This window comes from Apteryx mantelli, chromosome 17 (assembly GCF_036417845.1).
Source record: "Apteryx mantelli isolate bAptMan1 chromosome 17, bAptMan1.hap1, whole genome shotgun sequence".
Lineage (NCBI taxonomy): Eukaryota > Metazoa > Chordata > Aves > Apterygiformes > Apterygidae > Apteryx > Apteryx mantelli.
This window is the reverse complement of record NC_089994.1, coordinates 3932089-3956981: the sequence shown is the minus strand read 5'-3', so window position 1 is coordinate 3956981 and position 24893 is coordinate 3932089. Positions and strand designations below refer to the sequence as shown.

At 51.6% G+C, this 24893-nt stretch overlaps 3 protein-coding genes across 8 annotated transcripts in view; 2 read left to right on the top strand and 1 right to left on the bottom strand.

Annotated features, from left to right (window-relative positions):
• The window catches only part of AIFM3 (apoptosis inducing factor mitochondria associated 3), a 63287-nt gene extending 56457 nt beyond the window's left edge, over positions 1–6830 (top strand). Inside the window, exon 20 of the mRNA XM_067307321.1 lies at positions 269–6830. Coding sequence (XP_067163422.1) covers positions 269–308 — 40 coding nt within the window. The 3' untranslated portion in view covers positions 309–6830. The remainder of the gene's footprint in view (positions 1–268) is intronic.
• On the bottom strand, positions 5156–24888 carry P2RX6 (purinergic receptor P2X 6). 6 transcript variants are annotated; one of them, XM_067306753.1, is made up of 12 exons: positions 24689–24888; positions 24376–24526; positions 22589–22660; positions 18797–18872; positions 17985–18078; positions 17580–17660; positions 16268–16409; positions 15949–16058; positions 15284–15377; positions 14102–14167; positions 13076–13153; positions 11513–12074 (listed from the first exon to the last, which is right to left on the bottom strand). In XM_067306753.1, the coding sequence occupies exons 1-12, from the start codon at positions 24868–24870 to the stop codon at positions 12036–12038; spliced, it is 1185 nt and encodes a 394-aa protein (XP_067162854.1). In that variant the 5' UTR covers positions 24871–24888; the 3' UTR covers positions 11513–12035. The 6 variants fall into 6 exon arrangements, with proteins under 6 accessions (XP_067162855.1, XP_067162854.1, XP_067162856.1 ...); XM_067306755.1 differs by having other exon boundaries at positions 16268–16343; XM_067306754.1 differs by lacking the exons at positions 11513–12074; positions 13076–13153 and adding an exon at positions 5156–7028.
• On the top strand, positions 7045–10320 carry LOC106494505 (transmembrane protein 17B-like). The gene is made up of 3 exons (XM_067307061.1): positions 7045–8134; positions 9004–9146; positions 10012–10320. The coding sequence occupies exons 1-3, from the start codon at positions 8017–8019 to the stop codon at positions 10318–10320; spliced, it is 570 nt and encodes a 189-aa protein (XP_067163162.1). The 5' UTR covers positions 7045–8016.
• Positions 24889–24893: the final 5 nt, after the last annotated feature.

Here is a 24893-nt window from a genome sequence, read left to right as displayed (position 1 = left end):
GTTTTAAGTGGAATCAAGTGTCTGCACATATGTTTTTGCCCATTTTAGTAACATGTTGTAAGCTAAGGCAGAGGAAGGGGCTGCTGCCTTGCCTGTCTGAACCTGGTGCTGCCCTGCATTGGCTGCAGTTCTGCAGGGCAGCACTGCAGCAGAACAGTACCCTGACTTGTGATGGTGGCAGATCATAAAGCACACTGAATAGAGTTGGTTAAGCCTGCTCTAAGGAAGGAAACATCTCACAGTAGTTCTGGTTTTGTCTTTTTGTTAGAACTGGAGATATGTCTTGGCTAACTGGAAAAGGCTCCTAATGCGGGATACAGCTGCTCTCTCCAGATGCTGCACTCGCCTTGAGGAAACGTGGATCACCTGAAGTTCTACGGCAAAATGCAAATAATGCAGCTGAGTCATTTCCCTTCTCAGACTTGGATGAACCCAGTGTCTTTCACTGAGCAGTTACATTCCCAGCAATTCCTGTCTGCGTGCAAACAGCTGCTGGCTCCTGCATCCCAGCGGCCGCCTATGCTGGGGTTCTGCATTTTAAGTTCCTGTGGAAACACAAGAAAGCAGGACCATAGAGACAATGAGCTTTGATACTCGCAGCAAGCATGTGTGCAGCATGGCTGGTGAGGTGTTGCTGTGACCTCTTCCGACTGTGGGACACCAGGGGACGAGGCAGGTGCCTGCTTCCATGCTCTTTCTACCTGGGAATGACCTATGAAACCAGGCAGAATAGTTATTCTGGATGGCATGATGAGAGCCGCTACCCCAAGCACATCTCTTGTTCCCATAAACAGCACTAGTGCCTTTCATTGCTCCCTGTGACCAGTCCATGCTCTCAAGCACATTATCTCCAGCCCACCCCACATCCTCCCACCCAGCCCTCAGAGCTGGGAGCATGCTGGGGTGGTAGGAGGGATGTGCATTCGACCATGCCGAGTGGCCTCAGGTTACCCCAGCCTTTGTAAAGCCCATGTTTATATTTCTCTGCACCTATGCTCCCTCACATGTGGCTCCAGTACATCCCACCATGCTTCATGCCAATATGTGCTCTGGAATTCCTTCCTAAGATTTGTAGAGACTTTGCCGGGTTTTTGAAGGGGTCTGGTGGAAAAGGCCCTGAGCTGCTCTGGACTACTCTTCCCATCTAGCTCCCATTGTCTCCCAGTGCAGATGAGTCCCTGCCTAAGCCAAGGACTCCAGCAGTTCATCATATGGCCTCTTCATGGCTCTGTGTCACCTTCCCAGAGCCCTCTCCAGGGGCTTCATCACCCAGTCACACCATCTCACTCTACTTAAGCACACCAGCAACTGTCAGTCTCCCCCAGATCTCTCTGGCCCCAGCCTGACCTCATTTATGCTTGTGCATTTCAAGCTTTCATTTGGCTGCTTTTGACAGCAGCACAGCCCTGCAAGCACCCTGGGATCTCGGGCATCATTGCCAGGCCTTGGGGGTGCAGAGCCAGTGCTCTGTGGAGTGCCCTAGGAGGAGTGTTACCAGGCCACACTGCAGGACTGCAGCTCATGGGGTTGGTGTCTGTCCTTCAAATCAGCCTCATAATTGCTGTCTTCCTAAAAGATTACTGAATAATCAACCATGCTGCTAAAATGTTGCTCAAGAAAAAATAGCAGAGTAGTGACTGGAGGAGTATTTCTGGCTGTCTTCTGTCATTCGTCACATTCTTCCTGTCATCTAGTGACAAGTCTGCATTTCTCATCTCAGCTTTCCATGTCAATGCTCTGCTGTCACATTTTCTGTCCCTTACTGGAAGAAAGGCCTTGCCACTAGCTCAAAAGTGGGTCTGGCCAGTCCCAAGCCCTGTGTCCGCCAGCCTAGCAGGGCCTGGAAGCAGTAGGAGAACCCCCTTGGACAGCTCCTGATGTTCTGTCCCCAGAAGTCTGTTCCTTATCAGTTAATTTTTTACCCGGAGTAAGGCGTCAGTAATGCCTTTTGGAAAGGAGGTCTGTAGGTCAGCTGTGCGATGTTCGTACCTCTTCTGTGAAGGGTGTCCATTTGTATCCTCTGTCTAGCTCATCCTTATTTATTACCAGACTTCATGATTTTTGCTTGGATAGAAATGTCACCAGTCATTTGTCATGCTTCCTGTTGGTCTCTTCTATTTTCACTGCAAGAATTTTCCCAGACAGTATAACCAGAAGTGATTGTAGGCAGGGATGTACCTGGGACTCACAGCATGCTCAGCTTCAGTGTCATTCTCCTTGGTTCTCTTCATGGTGATGAACAGGGTCTTTTTAATGAACTGTGATGTATCAGCAAGTGCTGGACCCGCAAAGGGACGCAGACTTACTTTAGGCCCCAAGGTGCAAATGTAGATTGCCCTGTTCCCACTGCAGCACTAGTGAGGGCCCCCTGGTTTCTCTGGGATTCTCAGCACTGGGGCTGCCCTGCTCCTAATGCTATGGGGCAGCAAGGTTGAGGCCCCCAAAGCAACCTCATGGGAGGAACGAGAGCCTTGCATGCTGCACAGTGGGGAGGCAACCATCTGGCCTGCTCCCCCACTTTTTGCACACACTTTGGGGAGCTGTGGGTTCACGTCCTGCATGTGTCTTGCAGGGTGGGATGGTCAGATTCTGCTTCGGCAGCTCCTCACTCAGAAGCTGCTCTCTAAGATACCTGGCTGTGCGTGTTTGCTCTCTGGGGACACCAGGGACACCACGCAGTGTTACCAGTTGGAGCTCCTGCTGTAGCTTTAGCTTCTTGTCCCTGCGACAGAGGAGAGCTGCCTGCTGGGAAGGCTGCCCAGGCTGTGGAGGAATGTGAGGACAGCTGCAGTCAAGGGGACTTAGGCACATCCTCTGGTTAGCACAAAGGCAGGCATTTTCTTGGCTCAGGGAAAGCCTGCAAGCATCATTTGAGTAATTTCTTCCTCTGACTTGTCAGTACCAGCTTTCATTTGCCATCATGCTGCTTAAATCCTTCTGAGACTCTTTTAGTTTTCTCTGCTCTTGGCCAGCCAACAGCATTTGATGTTATCCTTAGCATCTCCAATTGCTTTGTTCCTGCCTTCCCAAACCTGTGTTCTAGCAGTGGCCCTAGCACAGCCTGCTACATCTGCTCTTCACCTTTTTACATGAGATAAAGGCTGATGATTTCTTCTTCTTTTTATTGTCTATCATAATTTGCTGCTCAATCTGTGACAAGCTAGTGTCTTCCATAGCCTATGTTGAGCGCTCTGTACAAAGCTCTTTGAAATGCCAGTTATCTCATACCTACCTGAAGTCCTTTATCCCATGTTTTGTATTACACCCTTGACTAATTAAAGTGGGTGAGGAAGGCATGGCTGTGCCACAAGTGCAGCACTCCTGGTTGTGCTTTGTGATTTTCTCTCTGTGGGGCCATCATTTCTTCCACTCTGAATAAGGCTGGCAGGTCCTAAATCACTATGCAGTAACTCAGCCCTCCCAGGAAGCTCCTACATGGGATGGGAGCTTAGCTGAGCTTTTGCAATGCCTCTAATGTCCTGGCCACCCAAAGACTTGGCATCCTTTGTGGGAGTCTTTGTAGACAGATGAGCAAGGCCAGATCAGATGTTTTGTTTCAGGAATGTCTCCTTTGAGTCCTCCACCTCTGCTGGGGCCTCATCTTCAGTGGTGGCATGAGACAGTGTATGGGAGGCATCGCCCTCACATTCTCTGTGCTGGAGGCTGTGCAGTGGTTGAGAAAGGACCTCAGGTCATGGCTTATGGCCCACAGTCAGGGGAGTGTCCCATTCCCCCTTTTTACAGATGGACTGTTTCTGACAGAGCTGGGAATACCACCCTGAAATATGAGAAACCCAAGACATCACCTCCAGCTTTCCTAAAGATACGTGCCAAATCATGGCCAGAGCTGCTTCATGGAGCTGGGACTCCTAGCACCGATCAGTCACTCTCCATGGGCTGGTCTCCACTGTCCCCTGCCTGGCATGGGGTTGTGTTGAACTTGGGACCCCTGTCCCAGTCGTGGGCAAGTGGTTATCCCCTAGTGAGTGTGTCCTGCTGCAGTGAGGCAAAGCTGGCCACAGCAAAGCACAGGATTTCCTGTCTCATTTTGTGTGACCTCTCCAGGCACTTCTTGTAACCTCCCATGCCAGCCCAGAAGGTTTCCAGATCATTTTATGAAACTGCTTGTTCCTGCTGGGAATGAGCAACATTAGTCTCAGCTAAACCCTTTTGATGCACATACAGTTTATTAGAGATCCTCCTACCATATGCCAGTTGTTCTGCCATGCAATTGTGTTCTGGGTCCATCCCCAGCCTGCGGCCAGACCCTCAAAAATGCTTCATTCCCTGGGAAACAGCTTTCCCAGGTGTTTTGTCCCATTGTATTTAGCTTTAGCCAAGGTGCCCAGGTATTTTCTGGGTTGTTTGTCTCCCATAGATGCCCCCTCTGTTCACACACAGACATGGTGCCTGCAGGCCCTGAGCTTTCCACAGACTCTGAGCTCTCCACCAGGTCCTGCTCAGCAGATGCTCTGTTTCATCCATGCCTTGGCTTCCTGTCTGCACCTCAGCCTGTAAACTAGCTGGACCCACACAGCAGTGCCACTGTGCTTCCCTCCTGCTCTCAGCACAGGTTTCCTTCCTGTACATCCAAGAATCCTTCTAGACTTTTAGCTATGGTATTGTGCTAGGCAATATGTTTATTTTAGTTCCCTAATGCCCTGAGCCTTTGTTAAGAATCGCTGCTTCTCAGAGGGTGATTTCCCAGACTTTAAGTATGACTTGCACCCTTTGTCCATAAATGTCTGACCTTGCTTTCGGTTTTGTTACAAGCAAGTTGCTTGGATGAGCACTGCTTTTTAATGCGTTGGAGTTCACTGAACATTTGTGACCAACAGTCTCCAGACAAGTCTTTTTGGTGCCAGTTCTGAGGTTTTGAGGTGGTTAGCATTACTAGTTGTTGTTGAATACCCTCCCTAATGCAGTAGAGATTATTTCCTTGCCAATGCAATCTCTGGATGTTCTGTCCAGACATTCCCAAATATAGACTAGAAGGACCTAGTGGACCTTTATGCTAGTTCATCATCCTTGATTAACTCACCATCCTTCCATCCTTATCCAATAACAGAGCAACACTTACAGCAGGATGTATTTTTTCCATACCTGGTTAGATTTCCTGTGAAATCTGCTTAGCATAGATTTTTTTTTTTTTTCCCCCCACTGATAATGTAAGAGCAGGAGAGAGGCTGGCCAGAGCTGAGGCGCAGGACCACGCTGTGGTATCTTCAGCACTGGCCGGTCACAGATACTCAGGGAAGAGTCTGAGAAACAGGCCACATATGCATTATCCTGGGCTGTACTCACAGTGTAGGAACTGTCTTGAGATACAGATTGTGTCTTTATGCTTAGAAGCCCCTGATGGTCTTCCCCCTGTCATGAATTGCTCTAAACATGTTTTGAGTCCCTCTAACTTCTCAGCGTCCTGTGGCAATGAGCTCCACAGCTTAATTTTGGCTTTTATCAAAAAGAAGAATCCTCCTTTTATTTTGTTATCATGTCACTTGACAGTCCCAGGCCCTTAAGGTCCATGTTTAAAATATTCTTTCTCAGTATTTGTTGTAGAAGACCTAGACACAGGCTATGTCAGCAGCTGGTCTGTCTGAGACCCCTTCTGGGCAGAGTTGGAGTCTGAGGATGATGAGAAGAGGAGATGCCCATTGAGTAGGACCAGCTGTGAAGACCATAAAGAATCATCTCCTTTCCCTGGAGTTCGCTTCTGGCTAAATCACCTCCTCACACACAGCATCCCCCACCACCTTTCCCAGGTACCTGCCCCGGGGGCAGCTCCCTTAGCTCAGGATAGGGCCTGAGGATGCCACTTGGTGGGAGCGGTGGTGCTGAGCAGAGCTGCCTGGGGGACCTGTGAGGTCCTGGAGGAGGGCTGGGCCCCCTGGCCACGACAGAAAGGCCTGTTAGCTAGGAAGTTCACGGTGAAGAGTGCTGGGGGTTGAAATGCTCTGTGTGTCTGGGAGCTTTGAGACTTCCTGTTTCTGTCACTGTCACCTCAATGTCGTCACTGAAACAGTTGTCCACAGAAACCGTGGGTTCTGGCACAACAGCGTCCCCAGTTGTGATAAGACACAGATGGCCTTGCCATGTAATGACTTTCTCCAGAGCAGCCCAAAGGGCTCTTTTGGACTCGGTGAACTCTGGGTTTTGTGTCCCGTGGTGGGTCTGCCAGTGAGCACGGCGGGAGGGTGAGCACCAGAGGGAGATGCAGCTGGGCACGCTCCCTCCCTCGTGGGCTGCACGTGCCCCGGCACTGGCTCAGCACCGCACAGCAAATCCCTCCCGCCCGCTCCTCCTGCCCTTCCGATGCTTCAGGCAGGGCCAGCATCAGCCTTGCGGGTCAAAGCAGACCCCTTGCACAGCTACTGACCTACCCCCTGCATGATCCTGCACCCCAGCACTTCCCTGCTTGCGCACTCCGAAAGCAGCTTCTGCAGGAGGTGGCAGGGTGGAGGGCGTGAGAGAGGGGCTAGACATGGCGTGCATGCACCCTGGGGCCCTGGCACGTGCCGTCCCCTCCCCGGGCGTCCTCACAGTCCAGTCAGGGATTTTTAAGTAAGCAATAATTACACTGATTAAAATGCAGCCTTGTACACCTGATGGAGCACAGGGTGTAGTGTGGCGGGAGAGGGTGCACAGGAGCAGATTGCTGTGGCAGAGGGTGCACAGAGAGAAGCACTGCCCTGTCTCCATCACAGTGATGGAGGAGCTGGTGCAACATGCTGCGCTCCCCCCCATGGAGCGGAGACTCCGCATATCCTTGTAGCTCCTGCATGGCTGAATGGGAGCTCTCGCCTTGGAAATAAAGGCCACTTACCCAACTTGGCAATGCTGCAGTTTATTTCCCTGCTTGGTCCCTTGCCCAAACCCTGTGTCCTGCTGTTTTCCTGCCGGAGAGGGTGGGATCAGACTGGATCTTGCACAAAGGGGTTCTCAGCCAAAACCCATTTGGTGAGGGATGCAGAATACCCCTCTTCAACGCAGGGCAAGGTTAGGTGCGATGCTGCCATCATAAGGCCCTGCAAGCAGAAGGCAGAGCAAGGAATACTGGATTGAACCACTAGAGTTAAAGAGCAATCAGTTTTTTGTATATCAGCCCCAGCATCTGGGGCTGCCTGCAGGAATCCCCGCGTCAGAAACCTGCTGTCTTGCACAGAGAGCAGCTCAATGCCTAGCACATCCCATAGAAACAACACTTTTGGGGGAACAAGTTAGCAACTGGCAGGGATGTTAGAAAAGAGGGAACTTTTCCCTCCTCATCATTAGAGGCACCAGGAAAATCAATGAATTTATTTGTTAGCTGGTTAAACACTGCCCTTGAGGGATTTGCGAGGTTATAGGGGCAGCACATGCCGGTCCCACACACCAGCCCTAGTGGCAGTACTGCTAGGGCCTCCCCACTCCCACTGCTTCCTGCTCTAGCCAGTCAGGTGCACAAATCTCAACAGCCCCTAACCAAATTTATTAGCTGTTATCCATATTATGTCTTGGCCTGGAGGCCCCTCTGGATAGGGAATGGTGGGAATTCAGCTTGAGCACTTTTCTGTGGACACCAGATCTGTGGAAGGTTATGGGCTGTGGTCAATAAGGAATAAACCCGAGATGCTGCAAAAGTTCCCCCCGGCTGTCCTTGCTTGGGGTGGTCATGTCAGCACAGCACACACACCCCATCCTCCCGGCAGCAGCCACCACAGCACAGACGAGGCAGTCACCACGGGGCCAGCTCAGCCTGTTGCAGTTAAATCAGCTGGCAAGAGAAGGGTGTCTGGGATGGACACTGTTCCCCTGCAAACAACCATATGTGCGCTGGCAGCAGGAGCTTGGTGTCCCAGCCAAAGGCTTCCCGACCCCTGCGTGTTCCTCCCAGCTCACAGCAGCTTTGTCCCTTAGGAGCCAATGAATGGCTGGGTGGTCCCACGCATTAGCCCGTCTTGTCATTTAATTAATCACCTTCTGGCTAATCCCATCTGAGCCAGGCTGGGAGTGAGCAGAGCTCAGCTGCTAACCATGGCTGTGCACACGCCTCTGCCCCGCAACATCCGCTGGGGCTTGACGACTCTCAGCGGCTCCCTGTTCATCAACAACAAGACCCGGGACAGCGGATCTGCCCAGATCTACCACCCAGGTATAGTGCTGGAAGAAGGCTTGGGTGCAGCAGGATATTTGTTTTTTTGCTGTTGCTTCATCACTGCAAGCCTGCTTGGCTCAAAAAAGCAGCCAGGTGCCTCCAAGCCAGGGGTGATGGGTCCCCTGCACCTACCCAGTGATGGGTGAGAGCAAAAATAAATGCATTTGCTGCAAACAGCAGTTCTTGCAAGTTACAAGGTGTCCCCTGTGCTGGCTTTGGGCCCTGCCAGGCTGCCCTATGGCCAAAGCTCCTCCAGAGCTGCTGCAGCCTCACCAGCACGGCCCGGGCCATCTCTCTTCCCCTGGCAAGCTGCAAGGCAGGGTCTCCCTGCGGAGAACGATGCCTTGGGCGGTGCCGGGGAGATCTGCCCACTCCTGCCTTCCCCCTGCCTAGCCCGCGAGGTGCTGGCCAGCCTGCCCCTGCAGATGATGCTGTACTTCAATGTCTGCTACTTCCCGTTCTGGTGCCTGGCCGAGGGGACGATGCTCCAACTGAAGGTACCATTCTGCGGGACTCGGGGTGGGGAGAGTCCTGCTGGGGCAGGGCAGGCAAGTCTCCTCCTGCTCTGCCTTGCAGGGCAGTGCAGAGGGGCTGGACCAAAGGGGCCACGTTAAACAGGGGAGCGGGGGACCATTTTTCAAAAGTAACGGGTTCCCCCCACACTTACAATCATGACCAGAGCACCCCATTTTCCACAACATAGGATGGATCACCTCCCACTCAGAGAAATGGAAATCCCTGCACAAACCGGGAGGCCAGGGCAGAGCAGAACCTGCAGGGCTGGGCACCAGCGCAAAGCAGGAGCCTGGGGTGCAGGGCACAGGGCGCAGCGGTCGGGGCAGGCTGGGACGAGGCTGTGATTTCAGTGACGCTCTCACTTGCCGCCCTGTTGCAGTACAGCCTGCTGCCCCGGTACTACCAGCTGCTCCTGGTTGCTGCCTTCCTCATCCTCTCACTGGCCGAGGGCTTCCGCCTCTACCTGGGCTACATAGGGAACCTACAAGAGAAGGTAAGAGCCAGCTCCATGCTGCTCCAGCACGGTCCCTGTGCTCAGTGCGACAGGAGATGGGCAGCACAGGACAGGCTGCGCTGGGGAAGAAGCTGTGGCTGTTCTATATGTCCCCTTTACCTGGGCTTACGCTACTGTCACCTTCAGTCCCTCCTTGGGCCTTCCTGGAGCTCTCCAAGGAGGGAAACACAGGCGCTGTCAGGACCTGGAGGCAGGGGACCAGCTCACCGTCCTGCTTTACCCCTCCCCATGCTGTGAGCGCGCCCCTCTCCAGTGCTGGGCTTTGCAGCGCCTGACCTCTTGAGCACAGCTCTTAGGTCAAGGTGGACAGCCCTGGGACACAGATGCTGAGTCTGGCAAAACATCTCATCCACGGACTGCAGCAGGGTATTCCTGGGGCTGCTAGCCCCTTCTGGCTTCTACCACAGCGCCTGTACAGAGGAGCTCCCTCTTTGCCTCCCAGTCCAGCAGGAACAGTATGTTGCTGGATACTCCACTGCATAGCCAGTATCTGGGGACAGTTTCCCAGCTGGTTGGGTTGGAAAACAGACCCCAAGAGGGGCTCAACCCCACACAGGTGGAGCAGGGCTTGGTCACACTGTAGAGCACATTAGCCAGACTAGATATCTCAGTCAGCAGGTGCTGGCCGCTCGTGCAGGCCTTGCTGCCTATCAGCAGCAGAGCCGGGGCCCTGGCAGGAGAGCTGAAGCCAGCCCAGGCAGCCTCTGCTGCCAGGCCCGTGTCCCATTCTCCAGACAGTGCTCAGCACCCTGCCTCACACTTCCATTTGCTGAGCCAGGCTTCCTGGGGTGGTGCCCGACAGAGGGCGTCTGGGTCCTCCCTTCAGCAACCTCTGCTTACACAGGTGCCTGAGCTCGCTGGGTTCCTCCTCCTCTCGTTCCTGATCCAGCTCCCCCTCCTGCTTTTCCTGCTCACAGACAACAACATCATCCGGCTGCCCCTGGAGACAGCTGTCCACATCCTTTACCTAGCATTCCTGGCCTCCGAGATCCCAGTGGCCTTCTTTGCGCTGAGGGCAATGACCAAGCAGCTTGCGATGCAGTTCTACCTGCAGCAGTTCAAGGACGGGGACAGACCACGACGTGAAGGCAGAAAGGAGCAGGAGGCCAGGAGGTCAAGGACAGATGATGCTCTAGGAACAGTCCTTCTGTAGGATGGGGCAGAATCATCCTGCTAAGGCAACCTCAGCTGCTCGGGGACCTCCCAAGAGCAAGGAGCATTAAATGGAGCTCTGAGATCTCTGGTGCATCTCCATGTACTGTCTTTTCCGGCAGGGCAGCTCTGGGGCTTGTGGGTTTCCCTGAACAAAGGCTGAAATCACAAGTGCAAGCACTGAACTGGCCTGTCCCTGTCCTACTTTGTACCAGGTGCTCAGCACCCCGAGGTGCTGATTTGAGGCCCACCCATGTCTGTGGGGCAGATGAGCCTGGGTGCTCAGTATGTAAGGGGAACTAAGCCATTCTCCTGCAGCAGGACACCTCCTGTTGTGGCAAGTGCCAGTGGGTACAGGGAGTTAAGAGCCTCTGAGGTGCTCAAGCTCTCCTGGGGGCTGTGCTTGTCCTCAGTGAGTGTGGATCCTAGCAGGATGAAGGAACCAAGCCAGGGTAGGAGCCACTAGGCTACCCTCTGCAAGCAAGTACCAGCCCAGGGCCACCACCTTAAGCTCAGCTCTCAAACCCTGTCTGAGCAGAGCATGGGATCAGACCTAGAGGCTGTGGAGGGTAAGCTTGAACACATGGAGTGTTACAAGCAAAAGCAAGGGTTGCAGGTGCTGTTGAAAGAAAACAGGCCAGTCTCCCCTCTTCTAGCAACAGAAACATACTGAGATGTGGCACTGGGTGGGCTACCACACAGCCAGCCAGAAACACATTGGCTGGACTAACCACACCAGCACCCGTGACACCATGGAGGACCTGGTCCTGCCTGCTGGGGAGGAAGGAATGCTTTGAATTGTCTCAGGGATATTCCAGTCCTTGCTGGTCTATGAAAGGCTGAAAAGAGGGCCCAGGCTGTGGTGCCCAGGGAGCTCCCAAGCAGCTTGGTGGCTCACATGAAGCTCTGCAATATGCTATCCCAACTGGAAGCCATGGACTGCCACGTGCACAGTGCTGCTTGGTTACAAGTGTTTCTGCCTAGCCCAGGCCACGCTGAACCTCTGCACACATTAGGGGCAAACATGGAGAGGATTTAGCAGAGGGCAGAGCCTGTAGGGACCGGAGCACCAGGATGGGACAAGATGGGGTGGGCAGCTCAGTGCTTTCTGGACTCTTGGTATTGGCTGCCCTTTCTGTACACGACTAGACAAAGGACAAGAAGTTCCAAAGAAAAGAGCAGTGCCACAAAACTTTCAAACAGCCACCTGCAGGGCTGGAGACAGAGCAGAGCTAACCCCCCCTTTCTGAGCAGCTTTATTTCATTTCATTGCTCTTTTTCACGTGAAATCAAACCCCCAGGGCAATCTAGGAAGTGAAGAAGAGCAAAGCGCTTTAAGCCTTTTGTGTTGAACATGGACCAGCGACTTTACAGCAAGCTCCAGTTCACACAGCACCTCTGCAGCATAGCTGCACTTGGGCACTGGCTGGTCTGTTCTGGGAGCTGCACGGCTTTGCATTGTGCTAGGGGATGGCAGGTGAGGGCTCTCCAGGTGGGATGGCTTTGTGCTCCTTTTGCCAAGAACTTCTGCTGATACAAGCGTTTCTCCAGGAAGGGCAGATCTCAATCCCAGCAGTGCACACTCAGGCCAGGAGAACTAGCGGTCGCCTCCACCTGCACTTCAGCTGTGCTTCCATCACATCTACTTGGAGGTCACTCTAGATGGAACGGTGTTTGTTGCTGAAAATTCCCGATGTCCCGGCCAACCCATCGTGGCTACACTGAGGCCTCTGCCTTATCTTTCGGGGGTTTTGCCTGCAAAATGAACAGGGTCATTGGTTAGTCTGTTCAGCATACTAGAGACTAGTGGATGGCTTGGTCAGATGGTCAGTGATGAACAGGCAATATCTGCACACTGTGGTATAGCCTGCTCAGCTCTGCTCAGTCCCATGCAAATGGGTCTATTGCTTGAGCCTCTGAATTGATTTGTCATTTGAGATTCAGGCAGTACATCAGGAGAACCTTTTTTTCCCTAGTAGGATGGTGGAGTCCTGGAACAGGTCACCAGGGAGCTGGGGGATATCTCCTTGGAAGTTTCTAAGACTTGGCTAGATAAAGCCAAAGATATGCTAGGGTTGGCAGTAGTCCTGCTCTGATGGGGGGGGTTGCATGACAGACCTCTGAAAGAGCCTTCCAACGTACACTTCTATGTCTCTACAGTTCACCCGGGCTGGGCAGTACCAAAGCAAGCATCACACATGCCAGCAAAACATGATGCTGATCTAGAATATGAACACTGACAAAGCTCCAGTATGCAGTCTAAAACAGCTGCTCTTTTTTGACCCAGAGTCTGGTCAGATTCAGTCCTAAGAGGGTGAATTTTATTGTGAAGCTGGTACAGGCAAGAAACAATTTTAAAATAGTGAGTTTCCCTGTGCAGGAGACTCAGGGAAGCCTTGTTCCCTTTCAGTTTGAGCTCAATGGGCTATGCCCATGTGGACTCCCTGTTGTATAAAAGTAATTGAGGTCATGCAGCTTTTCCATCAAACTGGACCACTTCCAGGTCCCTCTCTCCCACTCACTCATCTATTGTCACTAAACTTGTGAGAGTTTAATCTCTATGTCAGGTTCAGTTAACCTAGCCACTGAGCCCAAGACGTTAGAGGGAGGAGAAATTCAGTACCACCCAACTTGGGTTTTCCCAGATGAGAGATCTTAGGCACTGAGTTTTAAACAAAAGGCAGGATAATCAAATCACCTCACAAAACTTCACTCCAACCTCAGCTCTCTAAACTGACCCTGCAGCCTGTCCTTACCTCCTCAAACTTCTCCTTCCGATAGAAGTCAGCCTTTGAATCCAGGTACAGCAGAACCAGATCACAGACCACTGTGACCTAGAGATGGACAAATGCAGCATGGCAGTCAGAAGTGAACTCAGTCAGTGGTGAGACTCAGTGCATGAGAGCCAGGATCTCTGCTCACAGCACCTATCCAACCTGTTTAGCCTGCCATCTCAAGTTCACTCCATCCTGGAACCAAACATCATCTGGTCAGTTCAAGGGGGGAGCTTTCTATCCTTTCTTGCCAGCCTGAGCCCTCCAGACAGCCCTACCAGGACCTCTCAGGCCCAACCTGTTCCCAGTAGCTGCATGTCTAGCATGAGATGTTAGACATGAACATCTGAGCTGCAACGCATGGACCAAGGGTCCAGGCTGGTGTAGTGGAATGTCACTGTCACAGCCACACAAGGGAGGGGGATGAGCAGTTATCTGGGATGCCATGTCTAGTAGGAAAGAGGTGGCAGATGGTGGAGCGCAAGCAACCCCCCTGTTACTCTGCAGGAGGTGAAGGGACATGACAGTGTGCAAGACAGGTGCTTTAGAAGGGACTCACCCTTCTCAATGATTGCAATGCCAGTATCCACACTGGAGCCAGCCACTGGCTCCCTTTAAAGTCAGGGGAGAAAAAGGCAATTAGAGGACATGTCCTCTCCTGCTGGGGGAGACAGCTGAAGCAGACCAACCAGCAGCACCCCGACAATGCTCACTTGTCTCCCCTGACTATACAGCAAATGCGTGGCACCCACAGGGTTGACAAAGACACCTGGCCTGCACGATATACGCCCCTGACAGTTCTCAAGATCCTTGCACTGGTAGTCTTGTTACTGCTAATGATCGCAAATGGGAGCTAACACTCTTGCCAAACAATCTCCTGGGCTGGCAGGCACCCAGCTGGCTGTGAAAAAGGAAGCCTTGCACAGCAGGTCAATAAGGGGAAACGCTAGATAAGTGGCAAGTCCCAATCCATGGATCAGAGGAAAAGGGCACATCTGGAGTACTCACGGCACCAAGGAGTGCGATGCTGGCACCGAGGCTCACGGCAACAGGAATTATGCTGAACTTCCCAGCCTGCTGAAAAACAGTGGGTGGAGAGGAAAGATAGTGGGCAGGTATCAGTGAGAGGGTTGTGACAAAAAGCCCTGCTGGGCAGCATGTTTAAAGCCTGCTGTCATGGGCAAAGGGGAGGTGCTGGATGGAACAAGGATCATCTCTTCATGCTCAGTTTTAGGCACTTGACTGCTATCTCCTTTATCCTTCAAAGAAGGAATTCAGGCAGCTCATAGCTCAGTGGCAGGTGAGGTCACATACAACCTTCCTACTCCTACAGGCATGGCTGGAGACTCTGTCTCACCTCAAAGCTCCAGGCAACTCCATAGAACTACACCCTACAGAACAGCAAACATATCCCTCTCTAGTGTGATATGCCTTCCTCACTACCCAAATGAGTCTGGTGTGAAAGAAGAGACATTTGGTGCTATTATCTCCTGCTCCATACCTTCTCTATCCTGGTCTCACCACCCAGAAGCGTGCACCCTGTCCTGCTCTCCAAGCTCATCTCTCTTCAGGTGAAAAGGCCACTGCTAAGCATGGTGGACTAGCTATGGAACATCTCTGCGGGTGACGAGTCCTCTCAGTGCAGGCCCCATCTTGCACAGTAGAGTATTTAGTTTGTCAGTCATGCTGCACACATAACATCAGCCACGATCATGCCCATGCCTTCCTCCCCAAAGGTATGATTAATCAGGAAGGGATTGTTCAAGTTCAGAAAAGTTCAGGTTGATCTTCAGTGTGTTCCCAGCCATCACTGGTCCCTCAGAGATGCCCTAAACCCCTCTGACTGGACTAGCTCACCTTACTTCCAGGGTCTAGCATCTCACAATACCCAACCATGTCAGATGCTTGACAAACATGGGAAACCTCATTGCTCAGGGCATTGCCAAGAGCTTTCATTTCAAATGGGAGAGACCATTTCCTCCTGCTCTCTTTGGCGCCCTTGATCTGCTTTGAGGAAAGCAAAACTCTGGAAAGAGGTGAAGAGTTCATCAAGGTAAGGAGAAAAGATGCCAGAGGAAGGCAATGAGGCTGGCTTCAGAAGACAGCACAGCAGTGAGCAGGTGTGAGGAACAAGTTCTGATGACAAGGGGGACAGGACAATGCATGTGGGGTCTTCAGAGGAGACAGTACCTGGCCATGCACAGAGATGTCAAAGCGGATGCCGTAGAGCTTCAGCAGGCTCCGGTAGTGCCTTTTTTGGGGATCCCAGTAGTAGGAGGCAGTTCTAAGGGAGACACAAAGGACAAAGTTCAAAAAGATGCTGCAGCTCTATGCAAGCAGGGTGAGGGACAAGGGCTTGGGAAAGCTGGCAGCCTGAAGAAGGCCTGTCAGTGCCACATGACTGCTGTGGATACCAGATGCCTGTGCACACTTCGTTTCCTCCAGCAGGCAGGGACATGGATGATGCACATGCTGCCACAACTCACTACCTGGGCACCAGCAGCAGGGCCTCAGGAGCTGCTCAGCACCAAAGCCCAGAGTAAGAGGCTCTGCATGCAGCTCCCAATGCATCTAGTTCAGGGTGAAGATGGGCATGGCCAGCCACACATCCCTGCCGTCACGCAGGTAATGCCCTGCACAGCTTCAAACAGACCAGAGTTACAAGATGCTGGAGCTACCACGGCACCCGGGTACTGAGAGACTTCATGCCAGGGTTACCATGTCCCGTTGGCCCTGCTGCTCCTTTCAGAGCATCATATTTCATTTAGGAGAACTGAGATCTCAAATGATCTCTGTGTGAGTGCCTATCCCATGGACCTGTGTGGCTACTGTCCCAGCATGGCTGGTGTCCGCACCTGAAATTGTAGTTCCTGTCCTGCAGGCTGAAGGAGTACTGAGGCTGGCACAGGGCAGCAGGGTGATCCAGGTCACAGTCCCACTTGATGTAAACTCCAATGCTCCCCCCCTGCAGCATGTTAACACACATTTTATTCGAGGAGAAGCACTGGACTGGAGACTTGTTGGGTTCTTTACTGTTCAAGTGTTCACAGCTACTGACTTGGATAGATTGGGCCATTCCCTTAGTATTTCAGCGGACAATCCCACCCTGTCCCTGCCCATGCCCCTAGGGGAAGTTGCAGTCACCTTTCATACTTCAAAAGTAAAAGCAAATACCAGCAATGCGAGATTCCCAAAGGTCTCTCCAGCTGCCTCCACCATGTCACGGATACGGAAGACTGGGCAGAATGGGCTGAAAAATGGATCATATGTACAGCTCTTGAAATAGGTGGGGTCATTGGTTTGCAAAGTGTTGTCCCTGAAACAGGAGAGAGCGAGCTGTCACAAGTACTGGGGAACGTGGGAGGTCATGGGGCCCTTCTGCATGACTGAAGAGGACATCCTCCGCTACTCCCATGATCCCCAAGCAGTGGGACCACTATTGCTCCTGCTGAGAAGGGACAGTCATTGCCTCTCCTATTGTCCCTACGGAGTGGGACCACATGGGGTGCACAGATACACAGGCCTGTCTCAAGGTCTGCTCATGTTCTTCTAGACTTGGCTGCATCAGGGCCCAGTCTATCCCTTCTTTCCCAGGCTCCTTTGCTCTGCCTTCCAGATCTACCTTTCCCCCAGGACACCCAGCAGCCCAAGGACATGCATTTATAGTACAAGTGTCCTCTAGTCCTCAGGTTGTGTGAGGATGGAGGGAAGTTGGCCCAGAAGAAACACAAATGGAGTCATCACCCTTTTCAGCACCTACCAGTACAACCTGCCATGCTCCTTTTTCTCCCAGTTCCTCTGCCTTTGTGCTTCATCTTTCTTCCCCCTACATCTCCTTCCCACAACATCAGTCACTGCTGTGAGACATAATGACCCAGCTCTAGAGTTACTGCTCTAGAGGAGACGGCAAGGGGAGTTCAGGTCCCCTAGGTCCTGTTTCTTGCCAGAGGAAGGCAGCTCAATCTGCATGCCTGGGGCCATGAGGGCAGTGCAGCCATTTACTTGGCCTCTATGAAAATGTTTGACCCCTTCCCTCCCTCCCTTCTACCTAGACACCACTCTCTCCAGGCACCAATCCTCTCTACTTGCAAAGCCTTCTTGGGGCCTTTGCCCATCTCTGAAGGAAGAGCTGCTGTGCTGCCAAGGTCGTAACCTATGCAGCGCACTGCTGGAGAGGGTGAAGAACACAGTACCTCAGGCTCTACTCAAGCCAGGCAAAGGTCTCAGATAACTCATAAAATCACACTCCTAATGGCTGCCTCCCCCTCCTCTGCAGTCTCATTGCTATTACACTTACAAAGACAGCCAAAGAGACCATGTTCTCCCTGAATGCATCACTGAAATCTTAACTAAAAGCCATTGGCTGTCCTTGATGGGATACTGCTTCTTGGATGTCTAGGCTACTCAGTGTCTAAGCAGACAAGCTCAGCACAGATGCCAGGATAGGCTGCACACATGGTTCCAGTAGGAGAAGCTTCATACTTACTTGGAGAAGTTAAATTTGGTGAAGTTCACATTATTTTTTATAAAAAGGGTAAAATTCTCCGCCTCAGCCAGAAGAGGTTTCCTGGAAAACAACCACTCAAATTGATGAACTCAAATTTTGTACAGTGGCCAAGGTATAGCCCATTCCCCTGACCTGCAATCTTTTCCATTACTCTGGGATGTAAAATACTGTGGACAGTCGCAAGAAATGCTCTTGCCTGAAGTTCTCTGGGCTTAACTGATCAGTAGGTCAATGTCAAAGTCAAAGATCTCTTTGAGCCCAGCTGCCCCCCCACTGGCAAGTAGAATCAGGACACTGATTACACAAAGCACAAAGGGAATCAACAACTCCACTGCCGTTCAGAGCCTGTTCGGATGCCTGCTATCCTCTGACCCTGGCCAATACCTGGGCAGGGTGTCATTCTCCACAGGACACCAGCTGTAGATCTCACAGGTAGAATGGGTGGTGTTGAACATCACACATTTCCCGGTTTTTATCCCTGGAAAAGAGACAATGCATCTCATTTACTCCTTTTACCTTCTGAATGTCTTCTCTGCAGCTCCCCTCCTGGGATAGTGCCTGGCCATGGTCCTGCTGCTCTGGCCTTCTCAGAAAGCACAAAGACAACCCTGGGATCATCTTCAGTGTTTTCCCCACCCAAAAACTCTCTGGGAAACCCTCCCCCAAGGCCAAACAACAGTGGCTGTTTTACAAAGACAAGAAGCTGCTTGTGGCTATGGTCTCTCAGATGGCTCACCATCTGTCTGTCCAGCACAGCAGCTCCTGGCTGGTGGCTGCTGAAGCCACCCACTCCCTGGTTGGAAATAAAACAAGCTGGGGGAATCTGGCACACCAGGCTTTGGCAACTGACCTTCTAAAGCTTCTCCCTTCTAATATTAATCAGTGTGAAATAAACCCAAGTTTTATTAAAAAAGGAAAACCTGCCAATCGCAAAGCACATTGATTTGGATTTCAGCAACCAACATCAAAAACAACCAACTTCTTTATTTGCTGCTGACAGCACCTTTTGCCATCAGCACCAGCTTTCCCTGCAGTGACAGGTTGCTTTAAGTTTTTGTCAAGAATAATCTCTGGAGAGCACTTCAATGCACACTTACAAATATACTGAACTCTGTCAGTTTAGGCATCTCTGTATCTGTTTGCTAGCAAGCACGGGGACACAAAATGATTTTTTTTTTTAGTAAAATATCCAGTACCATTGCCACGAACCACTGGGTTTCCCACGGGACAGTCTGCATCTTCTCTGCAAATCCCATCTAGAACAGAGGGGCTCTAACAGAGAGCAAAGAGAGCGAGAGAGAGAGGGAGAGAGGAAGAGAGAGAGAGGGAGAGAGGAAGAGAGGAAGAGAGAGAGAAGCGCTGTTACTCTGCTGCACAATGGCTTAAAGGCCATGAGGTCATTTACCCACATTTCTGTGCTGCTGCTCCTATCTGTCCATGCATGTCTCAGTCACTTACAGTAGGCACCCATCATGTCCAAAACAGCATCCTGGGCAACTTCCAGTCAGTGGAGAGAGAGGTATCTCCAAAGGGCAGTCCCTTTCGCATGTCTCCACTCTTTCTGGAGTGCTCACCTCCACTCTGTCAGCAGCAGAGCAAGCCTCAGCAGCTAGCTCAGACCAACCCTTTTAGCTGGAACTGGCAACAACCATGGTTGGGTTCTGGAGGACCTTAATGGGCAGAAGCCAGCACACCTTGTAAAGCATCATCATAGTTTCCCTGGCGAAGGGCTGAAAAGTCACTAAATATGGCATAACACAAGCTTTAAAGGAGAAACTAAAAACTTCACCCTCGCTCTGTGGGCCACACGTAGCTTGCAGGACCCACAGCAGGGCTGTAAGAAAAACTTATTCATGAGAGGACTTCCTCTTCCTGTATCATATCCAGATGTCAAGGATTCAGCCTCCAGGAGGACCCAGACAACAGACATTTGCAGGTGAGTGTGGCAGTCCCTTCCCAAGTGCAGATAACAAGAAACATGCTGAGTAACAGTGCTGCTTGTCAGACACAGACACTTCTGGGTGTTCAGGGCACGCCAGTTGCAAACCTTAGTAGAAATTCTTGTTTTGAACCCTGTGATGGTGCTAGAGAAAGCCTAAAGCATGGCCAAGATGGTTTCAACACACCTCCTCTACTACCTTTTAGTGGAAACCAGCCTCGAAAATCTGTCTGTGCTGACATTCTCCACAGGCATGATCGGAGCTAGGTTACACGTGCCATGAGTCCATCGTGAGAGAAGCAAAAGAGATTAGACTCAGTTAAAAGGCATCATGGGGCCCTGGATCTGTGCTTGTAAAGCTCTCTAAACCATGGCTGAATCTTCATTGTGAAAGGGTATAAGAGCTTGGGAAAATTAGGAGCAGCATATTTTTCTAGAAGCCTACTCAAGAATTGCACATTTGGGACAGGACTGAAATTTATGAGTTCACTGGCATTTAGAACAGATTTCTTGACAAGCAGATGAACTACTACACATTTTCAGGAGACATTCTCTGAAGTGCTCACAGCACCTGGCTGAAGTTCTTCCCCAACCTAGAGCTCAGCTTCTGTGTGGCAGCTCAGATGCTGTTCAGTGTCCATAGCATTTATATTCCTGGGACAAGTATGACTTCACACAGGGGCAGAAAAGAAGCGATTGTGTGGAGAGACGTGTTCTTCTGTGCATAAACTCCTGAAACTCCTGAAGTCCTGACTCAAAGGTTTACTTGTAACTGCAGAAGAGTAAATCTATGTGTCTAGAGGATGACTATTCTGAAACTTTATCAGAAACAATTGCTGATTCCCAGCTCTCAACAGCTGTACAGCCTCAGCTGTTCCATTTGCTCCCAACATCTGTCAGAAGGGCCAGAAAGCAAAGCAAACCTGCTTGGAGAGAAACATCAGTAGCATCATAACGTGAACAAAGAGGGATGAGGCTTCTCCCAAGAGCTAACCCCCCCCCCCCCCCCCCCGCCAGCCCCCAAGGACACAGTCCTGCACTGCTTGGGGCTGAGACCAGTGACACTCACATGCGCATCCATCAGCAGCATCTGGTCCTGAAAGAGCTGAGCACAGCTGGATGTGCTAAAGACAATGATTTATGCGAAATGTTCCCTTAGGCCCACAGCTTGCACCTGGACAGAGCCTCATTGGCTGACTAATGCTTTCTAGCTCTTCAGTCTATTTTGATCATCTCCATTAACCTTCAAAGCTCCTTGCGAATAGAGGCAGTGGATTTTCAGTTATTCAAAGTCTTCAAAATCAAGACTGAATGTCTTCCTAGGAGGTGTGTCATAGCTTTGCCACAGATCTATGTTCAATGCAGACACCAGCTGGTAAAACAACCTAGCCTGTGTTATGCTCAGGCCAGAGCCAGTACCCTAAGAAGTCCCCTTTGGTCTTCCAGCTTGGACAGTGCCAACTGCAACATCACCCAGGAACGTGTATATGTAGCCAAATGCTTATGGCTGAATCGGAACATATGTTTGTATTAACTTGCCCTACACCCAGCCAGACTCGCTTCCTGGTCTCCCCAGCACAGAACACTTTGATAACTATGAACATCAAAACCTCCTGCAAAGTTAAAGCCGCCACTGCTAAACCTTCAAAACTTTCCAAACATTGATTTCAGCGGGTGCCTGAGAACCAGGAACTGCACAGCTACTGGAGAGCAGCATGGGCGAAGGCCCTGACAGGCACTGAGACACACGACAGCATTATAATGGGATGAAATACTCTGATCTCTCTGTCTCCTTGGCTTGTCTCATGGAAAAACAATCATCCAGAGATGTCAGGGACAGCCTGTGTCACAGCCCTGAAATGTTCTATGGGACATTTCTTCTGCTGGGAATGTTTATGCAGGTACCAGTGGCTTAGGAGCTCTCAACATTCTAAAACCAAGAAGGACCATTAGTATCATTTTCTCAGAGCTGAAAATGCTCCTTCTCTTCCACAAGCTGCAGCCTGTGTTCAGAGAGCAGCCCAGCCTGGGAACCTGCAGCACAACAGGAAGCTGGGAGGCAGGATCATGCTGGGCACAGCACAGCAAGCCACACTGAAAGCCAAAGGGACCATTAGGACAAACAGTGCTTGGCTCAGGCACAAGGGGCCAATATTGGTTTAGCTTAAAACCTATTTGCTTTTGTCTGCCAAACAGTGTTCAGTCTGGAAGAGTTCCGTCAAGAAGTTGGCCTGAATCCAGCCTCAGTGGGAAGATTTCCCTCAAAGAACATATACCACTAAGTGTCTGCTGACTGGGAAGCTGCCTAGACATCATGCTCCATTCCTCCTAAAATAAGACACTAAGGAGAGGATACTTAGTCCTGCACTAGAGAGATATAAAGGAAACATGACACAGGTATTCATGGAGTGTGAGTGAGACTGTGTGTGTGGAAAAGCATCAGGAAAACTGCCAAAACAGAGGTAAGAGAATGGTGCAGTAAGTTCAGAGACCAAGAATTGTTGTGAAACCAAGGAAAGTATATAGGTAACAGAAAGGCATTAGCAGGTGCTGGGGAGATGGGAGTGCTGATGGCACTAGGGCCACAACGCAGACAGGGAATAACAACGGGGCAATACAACTCAAACACTCCAGAGCTGCCTTTGTCCAAAAATAGCAGAAAGGCAGCAAAGATTATGCAGTGTTATCACCCCTCAAGAACCCCAGAGACTTGAGGAAGGCCCAATAGCTAGTGCCCCTTGTCCTTCAGACTGCCATGGGCAATTCTGGCCAGTCCACTTGGACACACATGCCTTGGCACAAGCAAGTACGACAGAGTGAGAATGTGCAAGTGAAATCTATGGAACGATGAGAATGAGGGAAATCTGTTGTGTTTTTTTTTTGGGGGGGGGGAGGTTCTGGAAATAAAAATCTCTCCTCCCTTCTATCTGGTCTTGCATTGAGTTTTGCTGCAGAGTTGCTATTCTGCTACAAAATAGTAACATTGGTAGACTTTAAAAATTTAATCCCATCACAACACTGAATTAACAAACAGCACAGCATTATTTACCTCAGGACAGGTGCCTTGGGCTTGCTTTGTTGTAATAATCAGATTGGTCACCAGAAAAAACGTATTTTCTCCCTAGGAGGCAAGAAAACATCTTTAGCATTTAATTTACACTGTAACATTTTTTCCAGAAGAAGAACAAACCCAACTTCAATCCCAATTTGCATTTACTTTTGCTTTAGAATTTATATTCTTTATTCTATAGCTAGTGAAGCATCACATATCCTTTTATAAAATGTTATAAGCAATTTCACTTGTTTACTACAAAACTCGCCATTCCACTGACTGAAGCTTGGATTAAACAGTAAATAGCATCCATGAAAACTTTCCCCTGCAGAAAGACAACCAGCTGAAGCATTAACAGCACTACAGAACAGGAGGAAATAGAGCCCAATTCGGCTCTATTTACATGCTGTTCAGTGGCAGAGCCCACTGAAATCAAAGGAGGAACCTAGCAACACTTTTTTAGCACCACCTCCTAACTCCAGCTTCCACAATTCAGGCTCAAGTCAGAAGGCTACTAAGAGAGTATCATTGATTTCAGTGCTTTGGAGCAGCCCCTCTGTATTTACAAGTGGGATGGTGGCAACAGGGGACAGAGCAAGGCTGGGAACTGGGCAGCAGGCTGGAGGTAGGCACAGCACTTGCTGGAAGGAAAGCTATGCTGATGCCTCAGGAACTCCGTATTCTGGCTACACCGGATCAAAGCTATCAGGCCCCACCAGGCATCCAGGCCACCACAGAAACATGGGCTTCAGCCTATGTGGTACCAGCACAAAGGGAACATTAACTGCTGCAGCAGTCATGCACCCCGATACCATCCCATTCTCCAGGAGGGTGTTCTGCAACTCCTCACATGTGAGACCTTTCCTGTGTATCTGGGCACCTCCATAAAGGATGCCTACCTCCCTTCATCTCTTCTGGACTCAGCAGGAGATGAGACAGCCACAAGTGACCCCTTACTTCTCTGTAATCAAGGCCTGTTTTAGGACACCTGTTGATCCCCTGAGTTGCCAAACAGAGCCAGAAGACACCTTCACCTCAGAGAGAAGACCAACAGGTCCCTGCTATAGCAGCCACGTGACTTGGTGTCAGGGATACGTTCCAGAGGACATAGAAGCAGTACTAGGAAAATCTGTCCAAGGTAAAGACAAGCTTATGGGGGTGGAAAGGGGCTTGGAGGTCTCCAGGTGAATTGATGCAGGAGAAGACCTCTATGGTGGGCCATAGAGGATCTCCTGGTGGAGCAAGGTTAGGGCTGTGTGCGGGTGGGCAGGTAGACGCCAGAACATATGGAGGTAAAAAGCCCTCTGGAGAGTACAAAGCAAGGAGAGAGCTTGACAGCTTTCAAAGTCTGGGGACAGCCATTTGAAAGCGGGCAAGGGCATGCCAGCAGCTCTGAGACTGGCACCAGGGCTGTTGCAAGACACACTGGTATCTGAAACGGGCTGTGCGCTGCCGTTGGAGAGAACGCGCCCAGGGAGCCAAAAACCCCACGTTGATCGCTCCGTCTCCAGTCCGAGTAGCTCCGTTCCCGTCATGCTTCTGGGACAAGGCTGGTCCGTGGTGGGACACAGGCCCCGACCCCGACGGGCACGCGGGAGACGTATGCTTTTGCTGACTCCTTTCTGAACAGCCACCTGCCTCCCCCTGCCACCAGGGCCAGTCTCACCGGTGGAAGGGAGCTAAACCGGTCCCTCTGCCGCGCATTTCGGAAGCCGTCGGGCTGGCAGCGTGGCGCGAGGACGCCGGGCCTTCGGCATGCACGACGGCAAGCGGAGCGCACGTACCTGCGGCGGCTTCACGTAATCCGCCACGTCCCACAGCCTGTTTCCAGCGTCCTTGACCTCGGTGACCGAAATCCCCTTGAGTTTGGTGATCACCGAGACGCGGGGGGCAGAATCGGTTTCCTGGTAGCCCTTCTTTACTAGGAATACCCACCTGGAGACGGCACAGGAGGCAAGGGACACTGACGGGGAGCGCGGCGCGGGCGGGATCCAGCTCCGGGGCGCCCGCGGCGGAGCCGCCAGCGCCGCCGCCTCGCGGGGACGCGGCGGGCGGGCGGGGGAAGGGGCCGCGAGGCCTGCGGGGGGCCGCCCCTACCCCAGCAGGTAGCCCAGCACGCCGAGCTGCAGGAGGCGGTGCAGCAGCCCGACCCGCCGGTTCCGCGTCAGCGCGAACTTCGCCGTCTTGTAGTCGAGCAGCCCGCGGCAGGCCGCCCCCACGGCCGTCCCCATGGCGGCCCCCAGGGCCTCCCTCATGGCCGCCCCCATGGCGGCTCCCATGGCGGCCCCCGTGGCGGCGCGGC

Bases quoted from the DNA above. Each gene is read 5' to 3' on its own strand.
- LOC106494505 (XM_067307061.1), top strand. From the start codon at position 8,017: ATGGCTGTGCACACGCCTCTGCCCCGCAACATCCGCTGGGGCTTGACG. The intron at 8,135-9,003 runs GTATAGTGCTGG...CTGTGATTTCAG, and splicing joins TGCCCAGATCTACCACCCAG to TGACGCTCTCACTTGCCGCC. The intron at 9,147-10,011 runs GTAAGAGCCAGC...CTGCTTACACAG, and splicing joins TAGGGAACCTACAAGAGAAG to GTGCCTGAGCTCGCTGGGTT.
- P2RX6 (XM_067306753.1), bottom strand. From the start codon at position 24,870: ATGGGAGCCGCCATGGGGGCGGCCATGAGGGAGGCCCTGGGGGCCGCC. The intron at 18,873-22,588 runs GTAAATAATGCT...GCTCTCTGTTAG, and splicing joins CCCAAGGCACCTGTCCTGAG to AGCCCCTCTGTTCTAGATGG. The intron at 12,075-13,075 runs GTAAGGACAGGC...TTCATTTTGCAG, and splicing joins GGAAGGAGAAGTTTGAGGAG to GCAAAACCCCCGAAAGATAA.